The sequence below is a fragment of the Drosophila takahashii genome, chromosome 2L (genome assembly GCF_030179915.1).
Source record: "Drosophila takahashii strain IR98-3 E-12201 chromosome 2L, DtakHiC1v2, whole genome shotgun sequence".
NCBI lineage: Eukaryota > Metazoa > Arthropoda > Insecta > Diptera > Drosophilidae > Drosophila > Drosophila takahashii.
In genome coordinates, this window is record NC_091678.1 from 15,248,865 (window position 1) to 15,270,982 (window position 22,118).

General features: G+C 38.7%; 8 protein-coding genes across 9 annotated transcripts; 2 read left to right on the plus strand and 6 right to left on the minus strand.

The window, feature by feature from the left end:
- Positions 1-753, minus strand: LOC108063625 (uncharacterized). Its single transcript, XM_017150774.3, has 3 exons — positions 606-753; positions 365-541; positions 1-297 (listed from the first exon to the last, which is right to left on the minus strand). The coding sequence occupies exons 1-3, from the start codon at positions 661-663 to the stop codon at positions 80-82; spliced, it is 453 nt and encodes a 150-aa protein (XP_017006263.2). The 5' UTR covers positions 664-753; the 3' UTR covers positions 1-79.
- Positions 754-2,299: 1,546 nt separating this feature from the next.
- On the minus strand, positions 2,300-3,147 carry LOC108063624 (uncharacterized). The gene is made up of 3 exons (XM_017150773.3): positions 2,983-3,147; positions 2,735-2,920; positions 2,300-2,666 (listed from the first exon to the last, which is right to left on the minus strand). Exons 1-3 carry the CDS (start codon positions 3,038-3,040, stop codon positions 2,458-2,460), a joined length of 453 nt encoding a protein of 150 aa, XP_017006262.2. The 5' UTR covers positions 3,041-3,147; the 3' UTR covers positions 2,300-2,457.
- A 4,301-nt stretch (positions 3,148-7,448) lies between these two features.
- Try29F (Trypsin 29F) lies at positions 7,449-8,316 on the minus strand. Its single transcript, XM_017150830.3, has one exon. The coding sequence runs from the start codon at positions 8,299-8,301 to the stop codon at positions 7,489-7,491; it is 813 nt and encodes a 270-aa protein (XP_017006319.2). The 5' UTR covers positions 8,302-8,316; the 3' UTR covers positions 7,449-7,488.
- A 111-nt stretch (positions 8,317-8,427) lies between these two features.
- LOC108063674 (UPF0585 protein CG18661) lies at positions 8,428-9,345 on the minus strand. Of its 2 annotated transcripts, none has more exons than XM_017150831.3 (2): positions 9,283-9,345; positions 8,428-9,225 (listed from the first exon to the last, which is right to left on the minus strand). In XM_017150831.3, the coding sequence occupies exons 1-2, from the start codon at positions 9,285-9,287 to the stop codon at positions 8,559-8,561; spliced, it is 672 nt and encodes a 223-aa protein (XP_017006320.2). In that variant the 5' UTR covers positions 9,288-9,345; the 3' UTR covers positions 8,428-8,558. The 2 variants fall into 2 exon arrangements, with proteins under 2 accessions (XP_017006320.2, XP_070067622.1); XM_070211521.1 differs by having other exon boundaries at positions 8,428-9,186; positions 9,283-9,330.
- A 397-nt stretch (positions 9,346-9,742) lies between these two features.
- alien (COP9 signalosome complex subunit 2 alien) lies at positions 9,743-11,657 on the plus strand. The gene is made up of 6 exons (XM_017150835.3): positions 9,743-9,912; positions 9,992-10,186; positions 10,244-10,369; positions 10,523-11,004; positions 11,061-11,393; positions 11,451-11,657. The coding sequence occupies exons 1-6, from the start codon at positions 9,859-9,861 to the stop codon at positions 11,593-11,595; spliced, it is 1,335 nt and encodes a 444-aa protein (XP_017006324.1). The 5' UTR covers positions 9,743-9,858; the 3' UTR covers positions 11,596-11,657.
- On the minus strand, positions 11,653-12,729 carry LOC108063677 (protein rolling stone). Its single transcript, XM_017150836.3, has 4 exons — positions 12,342-12,729; positions 12,170-12,271; positions 11,926-12,112; positions 11,653-11,869 (listed from the first exon to the last, which is right to left on the minus strand). The coding sequence occupies exons 1-4, from the start codon at positions 12,661-12,663 to the stop codon at positions 11,653-11,655; spliced, it is 828 nt and encodes a 275-aa protein (XP_017006325.2). The 5' UTR covers positions 12,664-12,729.
- A 1,043-nt stretch (positions 12,730-13,772) lies between these two features.
- On the minus strand, positions 13,773-15,482 carry LOC108063622 (protein rolling stone). The gene is made up of 4 exons (XM_017150771.3): positions 15,051-15,482; positions 14,378-14,479; positions 14,135-14,321; positions 13,773-14,076 (listed from the first exon to the last, which is right to left on the minus strand). The coding sequence occupies exons 1-4, from the start codon at positions 15,370-15,372 to the stop codon at positions 13,860-13,862; spliced, it is 828 nt and encodes a 275-aa protein (XP_017006260.2). The 5' UTR covers positions 15,373-15,482; the 3' UTR covers positions 13,773-13,859.
- Positions 15,483-18,186: 2,704 nt separating this feature from the next.
- Positions 18,187-21,830, plus strand: rost (rolling stone). Its single transcript, XM_017150834.3, has 4 exons — positions 18,187-18,777; positions 20,426-20,777; positions 20,915-21,098; positions 21,167-21,830. Exons 1-4 carry the CDS (start codon positions 18,676-18,678, stop codon positions 21,354-21,356), a joined length of 828 nt encoding a protein of 275 aa, XP_017006323.1. The 5' UTR covers positions 18,187-18,675; the 3' UTR covers positions 21,357-21,830.
- Positions 21,831-22,118: the final 288 nt, after the last annotated feature.

A 22,118-nucleotide genomic window follows, 5' to 3' on the forward strand; every position in this document is an offset into this window, starting at 1 on the left:
TATTGGAAAAAGAAATAATTTATTATGGCATGGTATCATGGTCTGATGTTCTTAACTCATCTATATTAATAGTTGCGCCCTAGGCAAAGATCTTGGCCAGCAAAAGACCCACAACACTGGCCGCAATGGTGATGGTGCTGCTGCTCATTTTTCCAGCCGGATTCTTGTTGCACTTATCGCCCGAACAGACGGTGCAGTAGGTCTTATTATAATGGGAATAGGCCGGCTTTAGGGCCAAACTGCAGGCTCCAACATTAGGATGAATGCAGCCATGCAGCTGATGGATCACGTCGTTGTCTGGCGAAGGGGGAATATATATTTTATAAATATATCTGGGCTGATATTCAAAGTTTCAACTACTCACTCCAAGTGTACTTGAGGGCCAGACAGTCAAATCGAGTGCTGGTTAGGTTCCGCACTCCCTGATGATAGACGCTCAGGTAATTACTGGTCTCATTGGCGGCCGCATTGGTACAGGTAACTTTCTTGGGACTCTTGCAATCCTTGGGTGTTACGCAGGTGTAACACTTCAGAGAATCGGCTATTCAGTGAAACAGATCGCTAATTAAAGCGCGAAAATATTTATTTCCAGAGTTATGACTCACCAAATTGGACACAGACAAAGGCCACCAATACAGTGGCAATTATGGCTTTAGTATACATTATTTTAGGTTTTTTATTTATTCTTCTCAGTAATAGTACTTTCTTAGTCGCCTATTCGCTTTAAACTAAACTCTGTTGAAATGTTCAGAACTCTTTTATAAATCGCTTCTCTCTTTAGATTTCGCACTTTACTCATTTCTTGTCAGATAAGCATGAGTATTTTGGCTGATTAGCTTATCGCAACGTTTATAGCCTAGTAAGATTATCAAAAGAGGTTCAATGGAGAAACGGAAAGGGTTTCCCCTTCAGGTACTCATTCAACTTGTGGAGGCAATTTCGAAAATGTAATAAGTTTATCGAATGGGAATATAAAAGATAATTAAGTTAAACTTAACTACTGTAGTTTTTACATGTATTAAAAACCTAACATATTTGTGTTATTTTACTTGAAACTGGGTTTTATATTTTTTTTTAGAGACCAGTATGCTAGCATCCATAATCTTTATTTGCATTCGTTGTTATCTGGTACTTAACTCGGACCTAGCCCACAGTTTGAAATCTTACTCACAGGCTGACAATTTCACACCTGACTGAAATGGGGACTTCTCTCACGAGCGAATCTAATAGCTCTTATCTTAGTCCACACCTAATCAATATGCACACCTATATGGCAATAAATTGATAAAAACGTTGCGTACAATTGGTAGCAATCAAGATGGGGAAGTTTTTAGCTAAATAACTCGGTAAGTTGCTAAGCGATTTAAGAGCTATTGACTCATATTTTATTAAAAGCAAATTCATTTACATAATCGAATGTTATCTAAATGGTTTTTTGTCCAACAATCAATAAATTTTTTCAGCTCAGTCTATTTGTCTGCTTTCCAGGAATCAATAAATTCTTTTAAACTTAGTCCATTTGCTTTTATTTCTTAAACTCTTTATTATTTTTTTGAGGAAGGTCCTAATATAAACTTTACAAGCTAATAAATAATTGAAGTGATCCAATAAAACATTCCGAGAACTGGCTAATAAAAGTTGAAGTAAACAATGTCGGCTGTGAATCACATGAGAATCTGATATACAAAAGACTAATTTATAAGGAAATTGTATTTTATAAAATTTCAAGGAACAAATATAAAAACAAGAAAGGAAGCTAACTTCGGCCAGCCGAAGCTTATATACCCTTGCAGATAAAGTAATGCTCACTCGGTGCAGTTCTAGGGATTCCAGATTCAGCGTTTCTATTTTAATTTTGTTTATACATAAGTAGTCAAGAATTAAAACGCCTACTTCCTACAAAGTTACAATGAATTTTCTTATATTTCTATGAATATTCCTATGGGAGCCTTAAGATATAGTGGTCCGATCCGGCTCGCTCCGACAAATGTACTACCTGCAATAGAAAGAAGACTTTCGGGAAAGTTTCATCGCGATAGCTTTAAAACTGAGAGACTAGTTCGCATAGAAACGGACAGACGGACAGACGGACAGACAGACAGACGGACAGACGGACATGGCTAGATAGACTCGGCTATTGGTCCTGATCAAGAATATATATACTTTATGTGGTCGGAAACGTCTCCTTCACTGCGTTGCAAACATCTGACTGAAATTATAATACCCTTTACAAGGGTATAATGAATAGACCCATCTCAGCTCTAAAAAGATTTTGAATAATTAAAATCATTTAAATCAATTGAAATAGATTATCTAATGTTTATTTTATTTTAAATAATTCAAACTCTTAGTATTTTTTTGTTTTTATAAATTCTTTTAATCCAACATTTAAAAATAAATAGTATACAATTGGAATTAAGTTCAAATACTGCGTAGGTCCTCAGTTAGATGATGGGTTTAGCTCAGGACCTTGGCCAAAAGCAGTGCAATCGCGGAACCTACGATGGTATAGGCACTACCGCTGAAAGTTCCCGCCGGGTTGCAGTAATCTGTGCCGCATGTGAGGCACTTCTTCGACCATCCAGTCGTGGAGCTGGTCAAAGTAAGACCGCAGACGTTGGTCTCATTGAAGACACAGCCCAGGAACTCAGATGCATGGGAATTGTCTGGAGGAAAGTCAGAGAATGTGGTTAGATAGTTCCATTTAAGACACACAAATCAGCGAATAACATACTTGCTGCATGGTAGTAGGTGAGATTGGCACAGGAGAAATTAAAACTGCCATTAACGGCGGGCACATTGTTGTGGAACGTTTCCAAAAAGGCCTTGTTGGAATTGGCTGTCGAATTCGAGCAGGTTTCGGACGAGGGACTTTTGCATCCACTCGGCGTTGTACATTTCGAGCAGGTTAGCGAGTCGGCTAATGGTTAAAAGTATTTTATTAGCAAGGATTCGACTGTTAACTTTGGAAATTTTTCTCACCAAACTGGATGCCCAAAAAGGCCACAAGAACCACACAGAAAATCACTTTCTTCCACATTTTGATCGGAGGATATTCTTTTTTTTTTTATAGCTAAACACGCAACTCCGCACAAAGCTGTCACAAGCGAAACTGAATCCAATGCAACCGATAGCAGCTCATTTTGTAGTCCAAAACTGAACTATAATAAAGCGGATTTTATGCCGGCTATAAAGATTAGATTCCGTTATCAATGTGCTTCAACCCACTTTGAGTCAGGGGAATGTATTAGAATTGTTGACTAAACGCCAATACGGGGGTTTCTGTCGATTGAATGCACTACTAGCTCAGTATATGCTAATACATATATATTTAGGGAATACTTTTTATCAACAAAATTCCACAGCGATAACTCAAAAAAAAAAGGAAAAAGAGCTCAATTTTTATTTTATAACTTTTTCCACATCCGTTAAAAAAGAGTGACATCATAATACGAGTATTGCCAATCGATTGATATACGACTTACAAACACACATGCACGATGCGGGAAATAAAAATAGTAATACCGATGTCTAACATTCTGATTGTAATCAGTTGATAATAAAAGTAAATATCTAATACCTATTGCTACGCTTCACATACCATAAACTGTTGATATGTGTTAGCAAATCAAGTACGATGTAACTAAACAAAGTTGGGATTACTTTGGCAGATAAAAAAATATTCGAGCTATAGAAAAATATATACGTTTTTCCTGACCCACTTTTAGACGCAGTTATAAGTTTATTAGTATTGGGAGTATTAAAGAAGATTTATTATATACGAAAAATATTTCATAATATTCAGGGGACTGCCACAAATTGATGATGAGGTATGCGCTTCAGTGCCGATAAGAGACAGTTCTATTCGGATATCGAAAGTATATTAAATTTATATACAAGAATAAAAAGTAATCAACTCAACGAAAATTATTTGGTGGTTGATAACATAGTAAATTAAAAAAAGTATAAAAAAGGTTGCACCACACTTTACATTTAAATACAATTTCCAAATAGTTTATTGGATAAATATTTGTAAAATTTAAAGATACATAAATATTCGGCAGAGAACACGTAGCTTAGCCAACAAATAAACTCAAGATAAACCCCACTAAAATGTTTTCATTTTATTTGTTTTTTTGGTTGAGCCAAGGAATAATTTCAACAAAATTAGAAGAAGACTTGCCGTAGGTGGAATTGAAAATCATACATCACAATCGTGGCCATTGCCCAGGACATGCCACGAATAGCTAAGCAGCTGTGGAAACAACAATGCTAAGCCGCTGTCAAGGATGCGTAGGGGAATATTACAAATGACAGGACAAATGACTGACTGCATTGGGCGGAAGGACGAGGAGGTGGAAGGGACGAGGGCACTCCAATCTGGTAAGCAAAAAACAAGGGATCGCCTGCGGTCGAGATTTAAAAAGTACGTGTATCCGAGTGTCCAAACAGGTAAACAACAGAATTACAATATGCTTTCTTAAAAATTAAAAAGGAAAAAAGTAGCAGACAACCAGCAGCAGCGAGCATTTTCCGACAGGACAATAAGCAAGGATAAGCATCGAAATGATGATGATGATGGCGGATGGAGGATGGCGGATGGCGGATGGTGGATGGGAAGTGGCTAAGAGCTGGCAAGAAAAATATAAACACAAACATAGATACAGATATGCGACAGGCGACAACGATAGCAAAAGTCGACGAGTCTGACAGATACATTTTAGTCCTGTTGCGACTCCTGTTTGTCTACTTTTCCCGTTTTTTGTCTCTGCCCTTTTTGTTCCGCTTCTCGCAGGTCCTGGCCACATTTCCGCATGCACATTGCACTCGTATTCCGGTCACGTATCCTTTTTAATCCTGACAAGAATATTATTTCCATAAAAAACATACACACACTCAAAGGCAGAGCGAGTTGCGGCAGCATCCCGCCAGATCAAGCATACGCCGCGTAGGCCACCTAACTGAGTCATAGACAACTCGCAATGGCCCCAGAGCAGATGTATTTAATCTTTCGAAAATATATATTTTTTATACAACCCTTGAATAGTAAGGCAGAATAGAAAGAAATTTAAATAAGCAGTGAGGCAAATTTATATAAAGACCAGCAAATTTTCTTATAGCCAAAGAGGAAAGTGTCCACCGAAGATATTATTAAATTTTAAATGAAGGCATGAACAAATTTTATAAATTAAAAATCAATCACCATTCGACAGATGACAAGATTTCTATTAAATATATAACATATTGGTAACTGTATTTATAATAATTTAAGGTTTTTGAAATAATTTTTTAACTGTGACTTACCACTTTACTTAAAATGATGAGCACTGATGAAAGTTTCCAAATTTCCTTTCTGCCTTTAGATAAAATAAAACCCAACAAGAAGTGTTGTCTACAAATGAAACACCCTCATCGAAAAAACAAGGTTTCAATAGATTTTTTAAGCTCTCCACAATATTTGTTGTTCACATAACAAATTACAAAAGCTGCAAAATAATTTATAACAATCGATTGTTGTTGGACCATCTGGACACACCCACACCCACACAAGCTTTTGGACCGGCTAAGAGAACAACAATGAGGACTACAATGCAAACAAATCGACAAACTATAATAATAAGACAGTCCCCTGGCAGGCCAGCAGATAGAATTAGAGACCGAGGAGAACTGGAGATATGGGCGGGAATAGGGAATATAGGATCCAGACCCCGACTCATTGCATTGTCTGCAGCAGCTGCAAAAACTTTCAACATCAATGAAAGGAAACAAACAAATTTTACATTTTCTATGTCTCGGTGGCTCCAATGAACAACAAAAAAGGGAAGCGAAAAAATGAAAACAAGGCTGAGAGGGAGATTCAGCAAAAAAAAAAACAATAACAAAAGCAGCTTAAGTACTGCCACAAGTCGTTAGGAGAGGTCGCCTCTCCTCAAAAAGAGCCTGGAGAACTTTAAAAGATAAGCTGAGGCATCCTAATTGCATCTCAACGAGTAAAATGTCCTAACATAATGCCAAGATTACAACAAAATAGTAGTGAAACTTATATTTTCCACTAAGCTCTCGTTAACATAGCCACCAAAACTATAAATCTTTTATTACGACAGCGTTATGATAAATAAAAATCAATTTAAAATTCCTTATAGATGATTGGATTATTATGGTTTGAAAATAATATGGAACAGAATAAAAATATAAAATTATGGTATTAATTAACTATTATTAATTATTAAATTCTTTAAAAATTTATGGCATCCAAAGTGACAATCATGGTTTCCTAAACTGCAGCTAAAAATGGTACTGCCATGCTAGTTGTTTCCCCTTGTAGATTAAATACCCCTGGAAGTATGCTACACAGTGACCCACTGGAGTTCATTTGAAAGTTGAAAATTGCAACGCCAAGGTAAACTTGTAACCCATCTCTCGACATAACCGTTCAATTTGCAGTTCATGTCTTGGCTTCGTTCACTTCACCTCTATTTCCATGTTTTTTTTTTCTGCAGCTCCTTTCTGTTAACAAGTTCACGTGCAAAATTGCAATGACCCGGAGGACACAACGACACCCCTGCCGGGGCGATTCTCCACCTGGTTCACCCCTTTAGCACCTGTGGTTCCACTGCTAACTGCTTTGACAACCGTAGATGGTAAAAGGTAACCGAAAACGTCAACGGGAAAGCCAGAAGAAAGGCAACAATGGGGCACACTTGCAGCAATTTGCAGCATTTAATCAACAATTAGTGAGGCCAGGAAAATGGAAAATGGCTGGGAAAACTGGACGAGGAAAACACTAGAACAAACGGGCAACTGCAATCGAAGATGAAAAATATCCAAAGGCGAAGTAACAGCTCTCGAAATGGGAACTTATGCCACTCTGACCAATCAATTCACTTTACTATGCCAACTTTGTTATTTTTTCGTCTTCGTGCAGACTTTTATTTGCCTTAGGTAAATTTGATCTTCGTCTCCGTCGGTCTGCAGTTATTGATATGATGTGGTCATCTGACCCCTTCTTTTTGCTCTCCATCCAGACTCTGTCAACATTCGGACCTGGGGTTTTTCTGGGTCAATTGCTTCAGTTGGCGATGATAAATGGACCGATGGAAAAGTGCAGCTGCTGCAAGGAAAGTGACATAAATTCCTTGATTACATCGGCTATGAAAATATTAAAAAGGAACATTTCTTGATTTGCAATTTTAAATTTTATACCATATTCTAGCTACACACAAAAAAAAGCATGTCACCGTAATATCGAAATGACCATGTAAATTTCAGGTCATGCAAAACCGATGTCGTTTTTATATGAAGTACCCTTTTCGACCAGGTCAAATTTACCTGAGGCCAGGTCAAATTAAAATTGATCTTAAATAAGGTAAAATTGACCTACGATTCAGATAGATTTTTTTTTGGTGTACCATAGTTGATGTAAACTTTAGAACAATTTTAAATTTTCAATCACGTGTAATTATAATCGTTTTTTGTGGTTTATTGATCTCAGATGCCACTTATAGAGCCAATCCAATCGCGTACAGCTGAGACCCGTGAGTAAACGCCTGGATAGTTTGGCCTGGCGCATCCATAACCCCAGGAGACGACGCCCCAAAGAGTGTCGTCGGCGGCCAGAGGACCTCCCGAGTCGCCTTGACATGCGTCCTTGCCGCCCTCCGGCAGTCCAGCGCAGAGCATTCGATCCGTAATGCTTCCGAAGCTGCCATAAGCCTCGGTGCACTGCATCTGACTCACTTTGGGCACGGTTACAGCTCGAAGAACCGCTGAGGACTCCTGGTTGCTCTGCGTGTTGCCCCAACCGGAAACAAGCACCGGAGTTCCATCGGCAATGTCCGCATCCTGTTGGGGAAGTCCAATGAAAGACTGGGTCACGTTCTGCGCGCTATATTCCTGCAGTTCGAGCAGCGAGAAGTCAAAGTCGATGGTGTAGGCATTGTATTTCGGATGCCGATGGACTCGCTTGATCCCCACCAGCTGACCACCGTCAGCAGTGCGCGAAGATCCAATGCGCACTTTGGAGATGAGTATGGCCGATCCTTCGGTGCAGTGGGCGGCTGTCAAGACCCAACCCTGTGCGATCAGAGAGCCACCGCAGAAGTGATAGCTCCGCTGCAGGGAAACCTGGTAGGGAATGTCTTGGATACTAGCCACCTGGCCGCCCACGATGCGTCCATCCAGTCGCGGTCTTCTCACAGTGCTTGCTAAAGTCAGATTCACCAGGAGAATTGCCACGAGAAGCAGCTGAAGAATCGTTTGCGCCATGCCTGTAACTCCGTTGCTGGATCGCTTGTGCCGCATGTGCAACCAGATCCGTCTTTATATAGAGTCCACCAATCGATCGGGCTACTATCAACTGCGCTTTCAAGGTCAATTCCTGCACTCTCGCAGGCCCACTTGGCCTAGTTCGACGAGCCGGCACTCCAATGAATGGCAATAATCTTTATTGCCTCCAAATAAACAACATACATATGCGTAACATTATCTGAGAGGGGTAATCGCCAAATAGCCTTAGTCTAGTGCACTATTTTATAGTTTAAGCCAGGTCAGAAACTATTTTATAGTTTAAGCCAGGTGAGAAGCTTGTTGTTCGACGGCATCTCCGTGATCTTCTCCAGCTGCATTCCATTATCGGTAGCCACAACCTTCAGATCGATTATGTCGCGAACGCCCCAGTCGGGATCTCTCTGCCGAAGCATAATGTCAAAGTCCCAATTGCTCTTGGGCCCCAGGATGCGGTTCTCTGCATACGGACCGTAGGTGAACATCTTGCCGCCCATCTTTAGAAGCTGCCCGGCCGCCCGGAAGAGTCCAATGGAGCAGATCCACGGCGTGATGTGCATCATGTTGGAGTTAAACATATAGTCGTAGCTGGCCGGCTCTGGAGGCTCCTCCCAATCCGTGAGATCCCAGGAGATGTCCACATAGAAGGGTGCTCGAATATTCTTGGTGGGACAATCCTCAGCGTAGGCGCAAATCGATGAGAAGTGACCCCTTTGGGCCTCCGTCGGCTGGAAGATGATGTTGGGCATCAGGGGAGCCAGGAATCCCACATGTTGTCCCGATCCCGAGGCAATTTCCAGCAACTGCAAATTTGGGGTGCTCCTGTCCACTTGCGCGAGTAGAGCCTCCGAAATCGGCTGGGAGTTTCGATCCGCCGAAGAGTGAGTTATCTTGGAGGCGGAACTGCAACGGGGGAAAATGTGCACAAGTCGCTTTGTCAGGCTGTGTTTGGTTTTGTGGTTTTAATAAATGAAAACAAGCAAAATGAAAATTGTTTACCTCATTTTAGTGGCGAAAAGGATGTACACAAAACCTGTTGATTGGATGGGCAGCACTGGTCGAACGAGGGATGGGCAATATTTTCAGTACCGTTAGCTGTTACCGAAGTATTTTTAAGTAACGGTGAAGAAGTCACGGGATAATATACAAAATACAAATTAATTAATTATTAAAAATAAATGTTGTTTTATAGATTTAAATAAACCTTAAAATTAAAAATATTAAAATCTTTAATATTTATTTTTTTGGAATAATTTTGTAAAAATAACTAAATTAAAAATGTGCTTTATAAATGTTGTAATATTTTCAGTCTTTAAATATTGTCATTAGTTTTTTGTTTTAATTTTTTCATTATATATATTTTAAAATTAAAATCACATATTGAATTGTAGTCACTGTTTTCATTTGAGCATCTCCACTACAGTTATCGATTGCCAACAGCTGATGGTCACATTCGGCAGCATTATTTTGCTAAACCCAAAACGGTCACGCCTTTGTTTTTTCTGCAAAAATATTCTAGATTCGCATTTATTTTATTTGGTGATAAAGTTTAATATACAAAGCCCAAGTCGCAAAATGTCCGATAACGATGATGATTTCATGTGCGACGACGATGAGGATTATGGATTGGTAAATAGATAGTGGAATTTAGCTGTTTTAAAGACCTCCAAACAAAGCCGGCTTCAACCTTCTTTCATAAATATTTTAGGAATACTCTGAGGATAGCAACTCGGAACCGGATGTGGATCTGGAGAACCAGTACTACAACAGCAAGGCTCTGAAGGAGGAGGAACCCAAGGCGGCGTTGGCCAGTTTTCAAAAGGTTCTCGACCTCGAGAATGGCGAAAAAGGAGAGTGGGGATTCAAGGCGCTGAAGCAAATGATCAAGATCAACTTTAGGCTGGTAAGGCTTTACCAAATGAGCTAATCTATATATCTATATAATGCTATATCCCTGCAGTGCAACTACGATGAGATGATGGTGCGCTATAAACAGCTGCTCACTTACATCAAGAGCGCCGTGACCAGGAATCATTCGGAAAAGAGCATCAACTCTATACTGGACTATATATCCACTTCAAAAAATGTGAGCATTCCAAAAACAGAGATTTCTAGATATAACTGCTCTTATTACCATGCTAACCATTAATTTTTTGACTAATATCCCTTAAAACCCTTAGAAATATTGAATTCAGATCAAGTTACATACAATTTAATTCAATCTTTTATTTTATCACAGATGGCCCTGCTCCAGAACTTCTACGAGACCACTCTGGATGCCCTTCGGGATGCCAAAAACGATCGTCTGTGGTTCAAGACCAACACCAAGCTGGGCAAACTCTACTTTGACCGCAGCGACTTCACCAAATTGCAGAAGATTCTCAAGCAGTTGCATCAAAGCTGCCAGACTGATGATGGCGAGGACGACCTGAAGAAGGGCACGCAGCTCCTGGAAATCTACGCCCTTGAGATTCAGATGTACACGGTGCAAAAGAACAACAAGAAGCTGAAGGCCCTCTACGAACAGTCGCTTCACATCAAGTCAGCCATTCCACATCCTTTGATCATGGGAGTCATCCGCGAGTGTGGCGGTAAAATGCATCTGCGAGAGGGCGAGTTCGAAAAGGCCCACACGGATTTCTTTGAGGCGTTCAAGAACTACGATGAGAGCGGATCGCCCCGGAGAACCACTTGCTTAAAGTACTTGGTGTTGGCAAACATGTAGGTGAAACATTATTTCTCATCCTCGCCTCAATTAATATTCATCTCAATTTCAGGCTAATGAAATCAGGAATAAATCCCTTTGACTCACAGGAAGCTAAACCCTATAAGAACGATCCAGAGATCCTCGCCATGACGAACTTGGTCAACTCCTATCAGAACAACGACATCAATGAGTTTGAGACCATTTTGCGGCAACATCGGAGCAACATTATGGCCGATCAGTTCATACGGGAACACATCGAGGACTTGTTGCGGAACATTCGCACCCAGGTGCTTATTAAACTCATCAGACCCTATAAAAACATTGCTATACCCTTCATAGCCAATGCGCTGAACATTGAGCCAGCCGAAGTGGAAAGCCTGCTGGTCTCCTGCATTCTGGATGAGTAAGTTTTTAAAGTTAAAGATGCTAAGAATTTAACTAACGTTTATTGCATCGCCAGCACAATCAAGGGACGCATCGACCAAGTGAATCAGGTGCTCCAGCTAGACAAGATCAACAGCAGCGCGTCGCGATACAATGCCCTGGAGAAATGGTCCAACCAAATCCAATCGCTGCAGTTTGCCGTGGTCCAGAAAATGGCCTAAGTACAGCTATGTCCTATACTACGGCTTTGAAACCGATTAAAATTGCTAGAATTTAAATTAAACATTTGGAGTTGAGTCCTTGGGAGGAGGTGCTAGTGCTGGTGTTTCCTCCAGCTTCTTGTGGCAACAGTTGTACATCGAGATCCGCAGCCGGTAAATTCCAAAAGCCACAAAGGAAAAGCAGCAAATGAGAAACAAAGCGGCACAAACGAATCCAATTGCCAGGCCAGGACGCGCCCAGTCCAGTGCGAAGTAGATAAACCGATTTCCATCGCTAAAAAAAAAAAGTTTTAAATGTAAAGCTGAAGTATAAGCATAAGACTTTCTTACATGTCAGTTCCACCAGCCCAATAGTAAATCAAGGAATGTACCAAGAAAATAAGCACAACGGAAAAGGGATAAATAGAGTGCATGAGGTGACTGGGATAGGCCACCATAAAGCAGTCGAACACCATGCAGATCGAGTTGAAGGCATGACACCACAAGTTGTAAAGCTCACCAGCAATTTCGGGCATGGCTAAAAAATAAATAAGTAGTTTATTGCAGATAGTATAGATTTTAGAGCTCAACTTACTATTGGAAAGCGCAGCCCAGAAGACCGTAGTAATCAACATGGATAGAACCGAAGTGGTATAGTGGGAGATCCAGTAAATCTTTAGGGAGCGATCGCCAGGAGCTAAATATTGTTAGTGGAATGCAGAATTTATTTACTATTATATGTCAGGTTATTACAAAGTATTACTCACCAAAATACGACTGATTAAAATAGTAAATAGTGGCGATTACAGCGCCGTAAGTGCAGGTAATTAGGCACAGTGAAAACCCCCAATCCGTAAGGTATATAAACCAACGACCGCCGTTAAAATCCTGCCTCATGCTGCCAATAACTCCGGCGGCAAAGAAAGCAGCCAGGGCCCATCGATACAGGACCCAGATTATATTTCGCTCTCCCTTCTGCCATTGCGAGCGACAGAAGACGCCAGGATCCTCATGATGCAGCGAGAACTTGGAGCGTTGGAACTCGTCCTTTAAGAGCTGACAGCACCCCTCTTTGTTCTTATCACCCATGTCTTGGATTCCGATGGACTAAAGCAAGTTATTGCCTTGACGCTAAACCACAGACTGATGTAGGAACAGGTGTTCCATAGTCTAAATAGGGGGCCATATTTACCGCACATAGTTTTGGCTTGAATCGAGGTAATCGTGTGATACACACCGTATGCATTATCACGATCCTTATCATCCCAGTGAGTACCTTTTATGTCTGAATCGCCAGCAGTCCCCCGATAAGACCCCCAACGTGGTCAAGGTGGGTCAGAGCGGTCGAACATACCATTAATCTTCCATCTGGCGCAGCCGTATTAGCCACTATTGGAAAACATAAACTCATTTTCGGGAAATTCCATGTATGCAAGTGGGACATAAAACAATTCGTAAATACTTCTCAGCACATTCGAGTGTCGGATGATTTTGCACAGTAATAAAGCAGTACGTATATTTAGGAATTCGTGATCAGAGTCCATGATAGACTCGATCTGTTCACACCCCACTCCCCAGCAGGGAAACACGAAAAACCCTATCAGCAATTTTTAAGATAGAGAATATGAGCTCAATACCAACACTCAAATAGCCCACTATCGACCTGTCTGCCAAATCGTTTCAAGATATGAATATTTTACAAAAGTTTTATTATTTTGGCCATTGATACTGTCAAATCAAACACCACTATATACAGATTTATAAAGGTACGATGGCACTTGTAGAGGTTGATAATCTGAAGTATATAACATTACGAAAATATGGATGTAAACAAGAAATATTTCTTGTTGATATACAACTATTGAAAATTGTTGACTCATATCATAAAAACAGTTATTTATTATTCTATTCTGGTTCTTAAAAAAAATGCCCATAGCAAAATTTATTTTTTGTTTAAAAAATGCTTTTCTTTTTGAGTTATAATCGAAATGACATTTATTTACCTTTTCTTGTATAATATTTCTTTTAACATTATTTCTACAATTTCAATATGAATTGTTGGAAATATATATTTTTTGTATTGTAATATAACTCGTATAAGAAAGTGATGCTTTAATATTTCTTTCATGTACAGAAATTATTTCATATGTAGTTCTGTGGTCTATGATTTTATGATAGTAAACATGATTCAAGTAAATGAACCATTTAGTAATGGAAAAAAGTAAACCATCTACCAGAAAACCACCTACTTCTTTGGAGTCCCATTAAGAATGTTTAAATTGAACTCAAACATTTTGCCTTGGTTCCTTGGGAGGAGCAGTGGTAGATGGAATTTCCTCAGGTTTTTTACTACAACATTCGTACATCGAGATACGTAATCTGTAGAATCCAAAGACCAACACACAGAAGCAGCTGACTAGAACCACACATCCGCAAACCGTACCAATGGCCAGACCAGGTCGTTCCCAGTCCAAGATGAAATAGATGAATCGATTTCCCATTCTGTAAAATTTATAAAGAATTATAAAATTTATCGTGCACTTTTTAATGATTTACTTACGGATCTACTCCGCCAGTCCAAAAGTAAATTAATGAAAATATACCATAGGTAATGCCAGCGGTGAAGGGATAAACAAAGTGCATAATTCTGGTGGGAAAGGCGACCATGAAGCAGTCGAAAACCATGCAAATCGAGTTAAACGCATGCGCCCAGAGGTTGTACAGCTCAGCACCCATTTCTGGCATGGCTATAAAAGAAAAAATATAAATACTTATTTTTTAATTACTTATTAGCCTAACTCACATGGATAAAGTGCAGCCCAGAAGACCAGGGTGATCAACATGGCTAAAACTACAGTTGTGTAGTGGGAAATCCAATAGATTTTCAATGCCCAACTGCCAGGAGCTAATATTTGGAAATGGGAAAGAATAAAGGTCATTATTGATTGATCGTTCAAAATATAATTACTTTGATATGATAATAATTCTCTGATTTTGTTATCTCTATCATTTAATAGGACTTTGGGGAAAATTATGGGATATTCCTTTGTAGGCTCGCACATAGAAATTATTTCCAAATTTACGATTTTGTATTTTCTAAGTCTCAGTCATTCAACAAAAAATCGTTATTTATTATAGTTATGTACTTAATGAGTAGTTTTTTTTATGTGCTTAGCTGGTGTGAGTCACAAAAAAAAACACGGGAAAATTACAATATAAGTACACAGAGAAAATAAGATTTTTTAACATGTTGTTTTAGGATCAAAAAAAGTCTGAACGATATTAAAGAGTAAAATGCTTCATAACAATTTTATTTTATTTTTTTTTTTAAAGCGTTTTATGTTACTTTTTAAAATGTTTTTACCTTGTTTTTGCAATATAAACAACGCATTTTACGAAATAATTTAGGAATAATATATTAAACGTTAGGCAAAGAGCTTATTATTAAATTTTCACTGGTATCCATCAATACTTACCAAAATACGAGGGCCTTATGAAGTAAATGGTGGCGATTATGGCGCCATAGGTGCAGCAATAAAAGCACAAGGAAAATCCCCAGTCCGTGAGATAAATGAACCAGCGACCGCCGTTGAAGGTTTCCACCATGCTGCCGATAACACCGCCGGCAAAGAACCCAGCCAGGATCCATCGATAGAGCAGCCAGATGATGTTCCGATCGCCCTTCTGCCATTGCGATCGACAAAAGGCGCCAGGATCATCGTGGTGCAGCGAGAACTTAGAGCGCTGGAACTCCTCCTTCAGGGGTAGACAACAGGGCTCCTGGCTCTTATCACGCATATTGAAGGCTGGGTGAACTCGTCGTCGGTTTCGCTGGACTAGGAGGGCCACAAGAGTCCAGAGCAGGTTACTTCCTTGCCGGTAGATCGCAGACTGACGGAAACATGCGGCACAGGTGTCAAATACTCTAAATGGAGGGCCATTTTTTCCGCAAATCGTTTCGGCTTGAATCGGGGTAATCGTCTGTGATAGGAACCGCCGCTCCAGCTATCTGGATCCTTATCACCTGAACGAGCACCGTTTATGTCTAATTCGACGGCAGCGTACGCCTCCGATAAGACCAACTACTTGGACGTGGAGTGCGGTCAGAGCTGTAGACTAAATTGAACCCAGACACCGGCCGGTCCGTGAATGGGACTTTTCCCACATCGTTAATATCCAGATAGGGCCGGAGTCCCACGGCAATCGATGGCCCTGAATTTTTAAATATTTTTGGGAATTTTCGCATTTGCAAGTTCGCCCATAAACACTCTGATAAACACTCGTGTTCGTCAAGTGCTGGCGGTTTTCCCTCCGTGACAAGCCAAGTACCGCCAGACCCATTCCCCCCGGACTCAGACGCGATAAGAATTCGCCAAAAAAACAATTCAAACGAAAATCATATTTGATTGAAAGCCCTTAAAATCCGTTATCAAATACACTATTCAAAGAAGTCAAAATTTATATGGATTGTGGATTCAATAAGCTGGGTATTATATGAATTGTAAAAACATAGAAATTAATAAAAATATAAGTGAATATAATTTTAAATCAATAAAAAAAATTCAAATAATAAAATTAAATATTAATTTTCTTATAATTTTCTATAAACTTTAAATTTCTTTTTAGTAGAGTAAACCAAATATTTTTGCCAAACTCATTCTGCTAATTTATCGGCACGCCTATCATGATACGTATGTTCAAATTGGAGAAAATGTGATTGACGTTGTTTCCTTTACTGATACGAGGCGTTGGAAATACATACATATGTTCATAAATGGAACTTGAAGTTAGTGGACTCTAAGCAAATATTTTGCAAAAGCTTTGGGAATCACGTTTCATGACGTAAACTTTTTAACTTGACTTTCGATTAATGAATCATGAATTCTCTGATAAGGGATATAGTAAAGTTCCAAAAGTAGGTACTGTGGGTGAAGCTTTTTGTCAAGACAGGGTGTGTTTGTTTTATTTTTTAATACATAAATGTGTTAATTTTAAAATAATAATATCTAAAATTAAAACATATTAATATCTGATTACCTATTTTTTATGAACTCAGTTTCAATCCTTGTAAATATAAATATTCTGAAATTGGTGCCGTTAATAAGAGTTCTCTTGAGCTTTAACTTATAAAGGTATTAAAACTTCACTCATATTCTCAGCCTTACTCGGCTGTTTTAAAGTTTTGACATTTTCTGAATTAAATAATCACATAATTCTTCCTTTTTGTTAATTGTTTACTAGATTTGAAGTGAAATCCCACGGAGGCTCTAAGACTACCATAGCGGTACTTTTAAATGAAATTTTAACATTTTTGTAAACATCTAATCTCCAATTTCATGTTTACGTAATCAGAAAACACGCCAGCTATCGATCCACGGAAATATTGCTCAATACAAAAATCTTTTCTTCTTGTCAGGCAATTCCCACAGAATCGTGTCAAAGGTCCATTTAAGAATGTTTCGATTGAAATTGAATTTCAATTACAGAGGCAAATTAAATTTATGCAATAAAGAGGAAGTTTCAATTGTGCTGTTTTCACTATCTTTACAGCAAATGCCGACGACACTTTTGGTTTCTCATTCCTGGCCAATGGCAAGGTCAGATATAGGGGTAACGAACCAGTTGCTCTTTCGATTATTTACGATCGGGGCGTGAATTTGATATAATGGGTAAGCAAAATTCAGGCGGAATGTCCATATGTAATCGATGATGGGCGTTTATTATTGTTTAAATTGATCCAAGTTCAGTGGCAAAAAATGTGTCAGCCAGAAATTCTAACTGTGGTGTGGATTTTGTTTATTTCAACAGGGTTTCAGTAATCATAAATAAAGTAAAATATATTTTTTATTCACTTTTCAGCATTTTTCACCAAGATTTATAATGATTGTTTGAGTAGTACTTTACTTATGGAAATCTTCATTAAGTTTTTATGTTTATTGATAGGAGCCTCGTTATATTATTATTTTTATTGATGTACGCTTTTTTAAAAAATAGTCTGTCTGTCCCCCGAAATAAAAAAAATATTTTAGCGTATTTAAGGTCGTTTGTAATTATTATTATGACCAGGACATTCAAGTATATGTTTCCTCACTGTTATATTTAAATCTAATAGATCTTATCTATTTAATCTGATTTAAGTAAAAGTGTTTAATTAAATACTAATTAGCCGTTTTCAAGTGAATAATAGCTCTCTTTCTCTCTGATGGATTAGATAAGAACGAAAGCACTTTGCTTATCGCTCCGTGAACATTTCTGTTCTGGCCCCAATAAATGTAGGTCAGCCAGAATTTCGGGCATCAAGTGATGTACGGCACTTCGTTGCTTTCGGGTGGTACTCGTTAATGGAGATCTTAATTGGCCGACCTCCATGGCTTCAAGTTCACTGCTGGTCAATCGTGACAGATGTGTGTGCGTTTTCGGGCGCCCAGCTGTCAATAATATCAGAGTTATGTGTAGTGTCCGTCTGTAAAACGGTTCCCACCAACAAGGGGGCGGTACTTGCTATTTGACACTCTTTTCGGCAGCCGAGTGCTCTACATTATATTAAATTGAATTTAGCGGCGATGTCTCGCTTATAAAGCATGTTACGCCAGTAGTCGATGTGTCCAATTCCCGTTAGGCAACCGATCGTCGACCGACTGGAATCGGAATCGAGCGATCACTATAGTCATTTTTTCGATCGGGTTGCGAATCGATCCGGCTGTCAGTCCGCCGTTTCGAGTGCTCGAGTGCGCGTGCCAACTGGAGCTGTTCGCAAGTAACCCCACGATCCCAACCCTCCGGACCCCAAAAAGATCGATTTTTCAAGATCACAGCAGTGAGATTTCGAGTGGAGATCCCCAACATCGCTCCTTACTCACCTTAACTCTCTATCTATCTCAATCTCTCCACCGCGGTGCTCGTGCGAGTCGTAAACATAACTCAAAAGCGCTGACGAAGTCAGTAGCCGGCTAAACGCGACTCGGTTCGGAAGTCTCCGCTCCTAACTAACAATCACAAATTCCCCAGCCAAGTCCCCAACTCGATAAGGGAGTACACGAAAATTAAAAAAATAAAAAAAATTATAAACAAGTTAAACAAATAAAGAAAAAAGCATATGAAATGCAACTGTTCGACGACTTTTGCAAAAGCTTCAACAAGGAATTGCAAAGGGCGAATTTCGGCTTCGCATACAATCGCGTTCATTTGTTCTACAGATCCCAGGTGAGGGCAGTTCCCCGTAATTAGTGTCCAAATACGGCAGACTTATCGGTGCTGTAACAGCTCAGGTGGTATCATACGATATCATACGGGCACTGCAAATAGCAGTAGCGAAAATAAGTATACACATTGTAGTCACTGACATTAGTGTACCTTGAAAGTTGTAACTCTTTGAGTGAGATCATGGAGGCACGTGTTTCATAAATATGAAAATATAGGGGTTAAGACATTTTAAGCAATAGGTATTTAAGTGCCGGAGACTTTGAAATAATTTGCCAAAATTATTGTTCTGTACAGACAACGACGCAACAATCTAAGTAGATAATTGTAATAAAAAATGTGTTTTGATAAGAGGCAAACCAGTTAAAGTGGCTCTAACGAAGTGAACTACTAAAAATGTCTCTAATAATATAACCTGAGTTCCCCAGGGCATTGTTTGGCTGCCTTCCATTAGGCACACAATAAAAAAGGTAAAAGTGGCTTATATACCGAAAGTTCATTAGAATGTGCTCAACAAAAAAAGCGAAGTTCACAAAGAACATAAAATGTTATGGTGAGAACACAGTGTACACGCAAGCATTGTTAATTAATTCGAATTTAATTAGCACAGCTAAACTAAAAGCTGGTCTCCATTCAATGTGGTGCTGTTTTAAACAAATATCACACATGTTGAGTGGACGATTCTAATATACAGAACCGTAACCCACATAGATATGAAATTATGTTTTTAACTAACTCCACGTGAATGAAAGCTTTCCGAAAACCATCCAATTAGAGTGAAAAATCGTAAATTACCAGACATTTCTATTGTACACTGAATTCTTTCGATTGTACAAATAACTGAGCTAGATATATGGATAAAAGTTATTTGTCCAACGCAATGATACCAACTTTGATAAGAATGACTTGGTTAACAACCCCCCTTTTTCACATTTCATTGTGATACGAAGTAAAGGAAAGCAAAGAAAATAAAAATTGGCAGCATATCAACATAATGAGTCATTTCAGACTCGCCCCTTAAAAGTAATCCCCATGGCACCGCAAAGTTCCGAGAACCCTGGAACAGAACTCCTCATTAATAACTATTACACATTTCGCACGAATGAAATACTAATCAAATCAAAGCAGGAACCAGAAAACAGTTTAGGAGCATGCCATAAATTTTCCAACGACACCTTATCAGATGGCAAACATGCCCATAAATATCCATAGAGGACCGCGTAATCTAACAAATCAAATGATTTTATTTCCGCAATATTTAAGTTCAAAACAAATAAATTTGAATATTATTACACACGCAAAACTGTGGTCTTTGATACGAAGGCAAAATCATTTAGACAGGCCTTAATTCTGACTACGTCATTGGAAGTGATAAGCATTGAGTCGTGATATGAGCTGTCATTAGCATTTAGTTTTTGTTTTCGTTAATTTCAGCGGGCAAAGGTGTGGAATATTTTAATTAAAATATTACATAAACTTTAATAGATCATCGTGTAAGGGTCAGACAAGTGTCAGCGATAAGGATTAATGGAAAGTTCTTTATTGAATGCAATACCAGCAACAATGTATGGGAATTAATATAATATAATTGATTAATTTAAATGAATTGCATTTTTTTAATAACCTTAATTATTTAACTTTCTTTTTGCAGTGGCAAAAAGATGAGATCAACACAATATACTTGCTCTATAGATGGATTTGGGCCCTGTTTTTCCTGGGCGTGTACATCATGTGCATAATCGTTCAGTTTTGCGATGGAAAGTTCTTTATCTACATGACCAACTGGGGATTCGGGCTGTGCACGATCACCATGCTGATTTCCGCCGTACAGGTCACCTGCTGGCACTTTGATCTGCGGAATACCCGGAGTCTGGTACAGGAGTCCGCCCACAAAGCGGAGACCTCCAAAGGTCTAAAAATATACTGGTGGCTGTACAATATGACACTATCGCTGGCTCTGATCATATCAACAGTCTACTGGGTGTTTCTCCACGGAAAGATGAGTGAGTGTGGCTAAAGCTCTGTATATTATTTATTTTATTTTCATGGAAACTGATATAAACACTTTTATGTTACGCTGCTTATAATACATTATGGATTATAAAATAAATACAAATTATAGAATTCCCTTCTTTTACAGATAAGCCAATGCGATTTCCTGCCATCAGCATAATTACTCACGGTCTGAATTCCGTAATGATGCTGATCGATTTCCTGATCGTGGCATTTCCGCTTAGGATCTTGCATATGGTTTACGGCATGAGTCTGGCGATTTTCTTCTTCGTTTTCACTCTGATTTACCATTTATGCGGGGGTACAGATGAGTGAGTATTGTATAATGCCCGTATGCTTTATGATTTTACAACTGATCACCTGCATAATTCTCCTGCAGATTTGGCAATCCCTATGTGTATCCCATTCTGGATTGGAACAATCCCAACCGCTGTTTGGTGACCTTTGTGGGCATCTTCGTGCTTATTATGTGCTATTGGATGCTGCTCTTCGGACTCTACAAGCTGAAGAGGATGTTCAATAGGGCCTTCAGTGTCGTTTGGACTCCTCACGCCGTGGGCCTGATATGAGGGATATACAAAATATACATTAAAGACACCACAGACAGGCACACAAGTAATGTCACCTCATTAACACCCGCACATTTACCAAGTTCTATATGCATCACCAGCATTATGTTTAGTTCCATTTACAATCCATCCTGAATCACAAAAGCGTTTGCATGCATTTATTTATATCTAGTATTTACTATTGTAAGTTTTAATCTTCTGGTTCCTTAACATTGAATTGGTTTAGTTAGTTTTATTAATAGGCTTTGATGTTGTTACTACATTTATGGATAAAATAGTAAAAAATATGAAATTTGTTGAAAATACTCTACTTGATGCTATCAAATTTAAGAGATAACTCGAGAGAACTATGAAATTGTATAAACATATAACGAAAATCGGAATAAAAGACAGTGTATATAAGAACGTTACGTTATTAACGGTTAATTTATTACTATTGTAGCGATTGGGAAATAAATAAATTATTAAAATACATCTCAGTTTTGTTTTTATTTCTTTTTTATGATTTGAAGTTTTTATATGCCAAAGCTTTAATTATTGTTAATTAAACATCAAAGCGAACAATGTCATAATAAGATTTAGATTCTAATTACTCTCAATTATTTTGAGCGTTAAGTAAAAAACTCTAAACATTTTTAACAACTCGACTTTAAAATGTTTTTCCAAGTCTTATCTTACTTTATATCAAAATCGTAAAGGTTATTTAAATCTTTATTGTAAAGTGGAACAGGTTCAATGACACAAAGAATTGGGTAAAAAGAA